General features: G+C 37.3%; 1 protein-coding gene across 1 annotated transcript in view; it reads left to right on the top strand.

The window, feature by feature from the left end:
- Positions 1-3110, top strand: part of LOC106474682 — a 4934-nt gene extending 1824 nt beyond the window's left edge. Inside the window, exon 2 of the mRNA XM_013935373.2 lies at positions 247-3110. Coding sequence (XP_013790827.1) covers positions 252-1796 — 1545 coding nt within the window. The 5' untranslated portion in view covers positions 247-251 and the 3' untranslated portion in view covers positions 1797-3110. The remainder of the gene's footprint in view (positions 1-246) is intronic.
- The last annotated feature ends 5425 nt before the right edge of the window (positions 3111-8535 follow it).

Raw genomic sequence — 8535 nt, 5'->3', positions numbered from 1 at the left:
AAATTGTGTATGAACACAATAGTACTTATACCCAAAGTTATTGTTGTTTGTGTATGAACACAATAGTACTTATACCCAAAGTTATTGTTGTTTGTCTATGAACACAATAGTATTTATACCCAAAGTTATTGTTGTTTGTGTATGAACGCAATAGTATTTATTCCCAAAGTTATTGTTGTTTGTCTATGAACACAATAGTATTTATACCCAAAGTTATTGTTATTAACGTTTTTTATCGTTGTTTAGAACCTATGGGTTCCAGAGTTCTGAAGTTTACCTGCAACTGTGGGAATTCTGACCCAGTAAAGTTCAATCAATATCGTTGTCCTGAAACAAGAGAGTTGATCGGAATGAGATGTAGGTCATGTGACACTGAGTGGCTGAAGACCGGTGTTAGATACAGGTCAAGTGACCCAGAGTGTCTTGAGACTGTTGACGGTACAAAAAGTATCAACACGCTCTTCATTATTATAGATAACGATATATTTTACCAAAATGTGAGAGTGGAAATAAAAAGAAACTCAACATTCCAGGTGAGTCCTTCTCGTACGCAGATCACCAGTTCCACATTACTAGGAGACTATTTGAAACCAGGAGATCACATCTCTTGGCACAGGCCTTACATCATTTGGCACCATGCTATTGTAGCTAAAGTCGACGAACAGGTCTTGGAAGTAATACATTGGACAAAGATGGATGGCGTGGTGCAGGTATTAAAGGAGAAACTCAGTTTAAAGCTATCTTTCAAGGAAGGTCCTTTGTATCGTATTGATTATTCTGAGGAGGTTGTGAAGAAAAATCTTCCACGACTTGTTCTAGCCAGGGCTCACTCGAGGCTCAATGAAGTTGGTTACAATTTCTTGTTCAATAACTGTGAATCCTTTTCAATCTACTGTAAGACTGGAGTGTCGCTGTGCATGCAGAAAAATTGGTTGTTTAACAAGATTTCAGAAATAGTGAAAGTAGGTCTGTCCAACATCATAAAAAGTATGATAAAATATGTCGTGGTTTCAGTGAAACCAATGTTTAGGGCTGCCGTTGAAGTTGGAGTGAGCGAGTTTATAGAAGAAGCCATGAAAGCCGGGAACTGGGTTGGAGCAACAATAGTGCTTCTGGTCGAAACGTTCTTCTGTTTGAAAGATATCTGGAAAATTAATAAAGAGAGAGAAGCTGGGAACCTGAGTAGAAGGGACTACATCAAAACTCTCTCAGAGCGGATCTTGGAATACATATTTAGTACAGCGTTTGCAGTCTTGGCTGGATTTGTTGCAGACTGGCTCGGTGGGTTTATATTGGGCGCCATCATTCAAACTGGAGTTTCTGCTAGCATCGCAGCACTTTCAGGAATCGGCTTGGCTCTTGTTCTTGGAATTGTGATTGGAGGTGTTTTAGGAGTAGCAGGCAAGGCTATAGGGTTTGCTGTTGGTGAAAATGTGGGAAGACAAATAAGTGAGAGGTGTTTTCGAGATGACCGGTTAGTCGAACTAACAAGTTTGGAGCCTGCAGATCACCTGGTGTTCCCCGGAGGACTTCTTCACCCTCGACATCATGCTATCTTTGTTGAGCACGACGGACTCGGTAAAGTCAAAATTATCCATAATACTAGCAAGCAAGGCGTAGTTAAAGAGTGGGTGGACTTTAAACCCCCTGTGTATCGAGTTCAGTATCGTACTATCGAATGTCACCCACCACACAAAGTACTAGACAGAGCACGTTCTAAGCTTGCCACCAACGAGTACAATATCCTATGGAATAACTGCAAGCATTTTGCAAAATGGTGTAAACTGTTGGAGTAAAAAAGCGAATATAACGATTTATTCTTGAAACCAGACAGATTAGAGATGGAAATTTCACTGCTGACAAAAATCCAACAAAATGTTTTAATGAAACGCTTAAGATATGACATAATTAATTAAAGAAAGAAATATTTTGTCACAATTATAGACAACAATATTAGTTTCTCTAAGAAACTACAGAAGAAAAATATAATTGTAAATTTCAAGATGTTATAACGTTTATCTTTCCAGAAACTTTGATTTGAAATATAGTCTTTTTCCAATTTTTAAAATACATTATTTTTTAATTTTGTTCTTTGATTTGCTCACAGTATCGTAAATAACATAAGATGTTCGTATTAGATAAGTGGTGGGCATTTTAGATCTTAATATGCATGTATTATTTTGTATATTGTTGTATTATGTGTATTTTTTGTACAGTTGTTACATGTTCTGTCATTGGGTGGGTTCTCGTGGATCATCTACGTAACAATACTGAATGAATTTATTTCTTCAATAACATTAACTACAGGCTACTTTCACTGATAGGCCTACCTTCACAAAAAAACTTTTCAACAAATATTCCGAAACTGAGTCACGCCTAACTTACTTATAAAGTTACTTACAGAATTTCATCTCTAATCGATTGATAACAAACACGGTGAGTAAGCTACCTTACTGACTAAAAGTATCGCAGCCAAACGGAACATAATTTACTAACTGTCACTGAGCTGAATAACTCGGTAATTTACGCAGTCCGGTATTTTTATGCAATCTATTTTTCTCTGTACTTCGGTAAGCACCTCATCATGATTACGTGATGATAAGCTCCCTTCTAAATTAATATATATATAGGTTACAACCTCATGCTACCTAGAATAACACGATATTTAGTAATATTGTACTATATCAATGTTATCAGTTCAATGGAATCAGATACATTTTTCTTTATATATTTGTATATATTTTAATAAGATGTACCTAGGGATACGTTTTGAGAAGAATGTCTAAAATATGTTTTCCAGATTTGGAGTTACTTGTGAAAATAACATAGCCAGTAAAGTAATACAGAGTTCCAGTGAAAATTATATTTTGTTAAGATGAATTAAGATATTTGAAATGATTAGGTTTAGTTATTTGCATAAATGCATTGTTTATTTGTTTGTTTTGAAGCAAATCCACACTGTGCTATCTACTGTGTTGACTGCTTTGTAAGTCCGTAGAATTACCGCTGTTCTGCAAGGGGACACTTGAGTAAATTAAATTTACCAATAAGAGATGTATGGTGTGATTTTTGTATTCGAGTTTAACACTAATAAACTGACCAATAACAAATCTTTTTGTACGACATGATTGTTGTATTACTGTTTAACACATATAACAATTAGAAGTCAGTTGTATGAGATGTATTCAGTAACAAATAAAAAGAAATGTAGAACTTTATACATCAACCACGCCAGATATCAATTTCTTACAAAATATTATTAATAATCACCAACAAGTATTCATTCTAGGAGACCTTAACTCTAAACACCCGAACTTTTTTTGTAGAACAACAAACAAAAACGGTACAATTCTGAATGATTTCGTGAACATAAATAACCTAATATGCATTAATGATGATAACTCCACTCACACACACTATGACGGAACACAAGACATTCTGAACATGGCTATAGTTACACGCAATATCTGCTCACATTAATGATGATAACTCCACTCACACACACTATGGCGGAACACAAGACATTCTGGACATGGCTATAGTTACACGCAATATCTCTGCTCACATTAATGATGATAACTCCACTCACACACACTATGGCGGAACACAAGACATTCTGGACATGGCTATAGTTACACGCAATATCTCTGCTCACATTAATTATGATAACTCCACTCACACACACAATGACGGAACACAAAACATTCTGGACATGGCTATAGTTACACGCAATATCTCTGCTCACATTAATGATGATAACTCCACTCACATAAGACATTCTGAACATGGCTATAGTTACACGCAGTATCTCTGCTCACATTACTAATTTTAAAGTCAACGAATATCTAGGCGGAGATCATCTATCCATTTAATTTAACATTTTAAACAAGAACCAAACGATTATTCCCCAATAACGTTTGACTTCACAAACACCGATTGGATCAAATTTAAAGCACGCCTATCCCTAAAATTTTTACAGATCTAACACCAAACAAGGAAACATTAAATAAGTATGCTGACCAATTTCTGCATTTCAATCGACCAATCCAAAGATAAACCAAACACCTTTTGAAAAAAATTCAAATCAATATGCCAGACTGCTAAAACTTATAACCCCCATAACATCAAATACAATAATAAATATGCCATCTCTGACAGAGACAAAAGCAACTTCTTCGCGGAATTCTTGAAATCGTCATTCACAATACTCAACCTGTCATATTTTAATAATGAACACTTTAATGAAATAACCAACTTCATTTCTAGGAACAAAGATACCTTTCAACTTAGGTTTGCTCAAACTTCGATACCCGAACCAACTTAACTCAGGATATTATCCTTTTTGCTGGAAAACTGCAATAATCCGAGTCACACCAAAATCATCATAAGTTCTTTACGACCCTTCAAACTACAGACCCATCAGTCTCTTGAATATCATCGGAAAACTATTGGAAAAAAAAAATATTGCTAACAGACTACTTTATTATTTAGAATCAGAAAACATTCTGTATAACATACAAAACGCATCAAGACGAAACAGTCCAACAGCTGACCACTTAGTTAAGTTAACTGAGTCAGTTTTAGAAGCATTTAACAGGAACCAATGTAGCAGTAGGAGCATTTTTAGATGTCAAACGGGCCTTTGATTCTGTCTGGCACAATGCACTACTCTATAAACTATCAAAACTAAACTTGCCGACAAAAAGAATCCGCTGGACAGCCAGCTTTTTATCCGACAGTAAAAATAAACAACGAGCTATCGAATTCCTTCAAATTAGAAGCGAGAGTACCCCAAGGCTCGGTTATTAGACTTGGGACCAGGCAAAGGCGGAGGTTGGCATGTTTTGGTGTGAGGGTGATTCGAACCCGCGACCCTCAGATTACGAGTCGAGCGCCCTAACCACCTGGCCATGCAACCATTAGTATACCTAAACTCAGTTAACTCGATTCCACTCATCAAAGAAAAATACTAAAATTAGCATCAAACTTTTCCAAGAAATCCGTTAACCGAGGAATTTCCAAAATTATCAGTTACCCCAGATTTCTCCTATGAATTTAACAAAAAACCATGTAATATGCTGATAGTGATAAAGTGTTAAAACCTATATATGTTTTAGTTCCCCAGCTCAGACACTATCCGGGTAGATTATTGGGCGTCCGGGTAAAAAAAGTGGGTTTTTCTCAGGGTACTCCTGTTTTCCTCCCACATCAAAATTCTGGGTATTAGGATTTTCAGATCCACACCCCAAAACTTGTTTTTTAAAGTGAAATGGTTGTAACCTACTAAACAAACCAAGTCAAGTCAAATTATAGCATCATTACTGTGATTCAAGTCCTCCTAACCAGATTTCAATTCTTCATGATTTTTTGTTTTATTTTCACGATCCCCATAGTGCATGAGTGGAGTGAACAGATAAATGTTTCTGAACACCCCCGATTGCTTTTGACCCTTAGTCGAAATTGATTATTTAAAGTTAATTTGGCTTAAGGTTAAAGTTTTAGATCTAAATAATCGCCATTGTAAACAAAACAAACCGTGGTCTGGGGGTCAGTATGACAGACTGTAGTTATAAGGTTATTTGGACCGGACGTGGTCTAGTTGTAACCATGATAGACTGTAGATATAAAGTTACTTTGAATGGACGTGGTCTAATGGTAACCATGATAGACTGTAGATATGAGGTTAGTAATACTGGACGTGGTCTAGTGGTCAGTATGACAGACTGTAGATATAAGGTTACTTGGACCGGAAGTGGTTTAATGGTAACCATAATAGACTGTAGATATAAGGTTAGTTCGATTGGACGTGGTTTACTGGTAACAATGATACACTGTAGACATCAAGTTACTTCGACAGAATGTGGTCTAATGGTGACCATGATAGAGTGTAGATATAAGTTTACTTGGACCAGACATGGTTTAATTGTAACAATGATAGACAGTATATATAAGGTTACTTGTTCCGGACATGGTCTAGTGGTCAGTATGATAGACTATAGGTATAAGGTTACTTGGACCGTACGTGTTTTAATGGTAACTATGATAGACTGTAGATATAAGGTTACTTGGACTGGACGTGGTCTAGTTGTAGCCATGACAGATTGTAGATATAAGGTTACTTGGACCCGACGTGGTTTAGTGGTCAGTATGAGAGACTGTAGATTTAAGGTTACTTGGACCGGACGTGGTCTAATAGTAAACATGATATACTGTTGATATAAGGTTACTTGGACCGGACATTCTCTAGTTGTCAGTATGACATACTATTGACATAATGTTACTTGGACTGGACGTGGTCTTAGGATCAGTATGACACGCTGTAGATATAAACTTTGAACGGACGTGGTTTAGTCGTAACCATAATGGACCATACATATAAGGTTACTTCGACCGGTCGTCATTTAATAGTAACCAAGACAGACTGTATTTATAAGGTTACTTAGACCAGAAGTGGTCTAGTTGTAACCATGTTAAACTGTAGATATAAGGATACTTGGACCGAATGTGGCCTAGTGTAATTCTGATACACTGTAGATATAAGGTTACTTCGAACGACATGACTTAATGGTAACAATGATAGGCTGTAGATATAAATTTAGTTGGAGTGGACGTGCTTTACTGGTAACAGTGATAGACAGTAGATATAAGGCTCCTTCGACCGGACGTGGTCTAATGTTAACTATGTCAGACTGTAGATACAGGGTTACTTTTACCGCACGTGGTCTATTGTAACCATGATAGACTGTAGATATAAGGTTACTTGGACTGGACGTGGTCTAGAGGTCAGTATGATAAACTCTAGATATAAGGATACTTGGATCTGTCGTGGTGTAATGGTAACCATGATACTACTACTACTACAAAGTCTGTTATTGAAGTACCACAGTATCAGAGTCTAACTACAACCAACCTGTGATACTGAATTACTACGGTGTGAAATATTAACTACTACCAACATCTTATGCTGAAGTACCATAGTTTGAGAGTCTAACTACTATCAACATCTGATGCTGAAGTACCACGGTCTGATAGTCTAACTATTACCAACATCTGATGGTGAAGTACCACGGTCTGAGAGTCTAACTACTACCAACATCTGATGCTGAAGTACCACGGTATGAGAGTCTAACTACTACCGGCATCTGATGCTGAAGTACCACGGTCTGATAGTCTAACTATTACCAACATCTGATGGTGAAGTACCACTGTCTGATAGTCTAACTACTACCAACATCTGATGCTGAAGTACCACGGTATGAGAGTCTAACTACTACCGGCATCTGATGCTGAAGTACCACGGTCTGATAGTCTAACTATTACCAACATCTGATGGTGAAGTACCACGGTCTGAGAGTCTAACTACTACCAACATCTGATGCTGAAGTACCACGGTATGAGAGTCTAACTAATACCAACATCTGATGCTGAAGTACCACGATCTGTGAGTCTAACTACTACCGGCATCTGATGCTGAAGTACCACGATCTAAGAGTCTAACTACTACCGGCATCTGATGCTGAAGTACCACGGTCTGAGAGTCTAACTGCTACCAACATCTGATGGTGAAGTACCACGATCTGAGAATCTAACTATTATCAACATCTGATGCTGAAATACCACGGTCTGAGAGTCTAACTATTACCAACATCTGATGCTGAAATACCACGGTATGAGAGTCTAACTACAAACAACCTGTGATGTTGAAGTACCACGGGATGAGAGTCTGACTACTACCAATATCTGATGCTGAAGTACCACAGTATGAGAGTCTAACTACAACCAACCTGTGATGTTGAAGTACCACGGTATGAGAGTCTAACTACTACCAATGTCTGATGCTGAAATACTACGATCTGAGAGTCTACTTGTGGATACAACATGAAAGGATAATAACGTGAAGTTTCAGGTGCCACATCGAAGCCTCTAAAAACTGACAAACTATCTGCTCCAGGGAAAACATGAAAATTATCCAGTATACATGCAAGGCAGGGTGTAAAAATTTACAGTTGCAAGAAAGTAGGTTTTTAATGTAGTACAGCACCCAATACCTACAAAGGTGTCAGCCGTAAAACTTCTGTGCACCCAGAGTTGGATGATGACTAAAATATTACAAAAAAATTTCCAGATCAAATTGATTGTAGTATAATTTCAGTTTTCGACTGATTCTGTTTATAGCTTCAAGTCAACAGTAACACAACGGTGCAAGTAGGGAAAAACCCGTCATACCACTGACGTCTATCCGTGTGACTTTAAGCGCAGCGCTCGAAGCTTCCATTTTCCCCTGGCCTCATGCCGAGAGGATGGTAACCTTGAAACAAATTGTAAACCTGTTGTCTCGGGAAATCCGACAACGTCATTGGTTAAATATTCGGTACATGTCACATGTAAATTTAATGGCAGGATGTTGTGAGTTAAGGTATTCTAAAGATTTTGAGCATTAACTTTAGGCCTGTTCTGTACAGAAGGTATGTGGATGATACTTTTATTCTTTTTAATAACATTGATCAATGCTCAAAATTTTTAGAATACCTTAAC

This window comes from Limulus polyphemus, unplaced genomic scaffold, assembly GCF_000517525.1.
Source record: "Limulus polyphemus unplaced genomic scaffold, Limulus_polyphemus-2.1.2 Scaffold7529, whole genome shotgun sequence".
Lineage (NCBI taxonomy): Eukaryota > Metazoa > Arthropoda > Merostomata > Xiphosura > Limulidae > Limulus > Limulus polyphemus.
The sequence above is the reverse complement of the archived record's forward strand: the minus strand, read 5'-3'. Positions and strand labels throughout refer to the sequence as shown.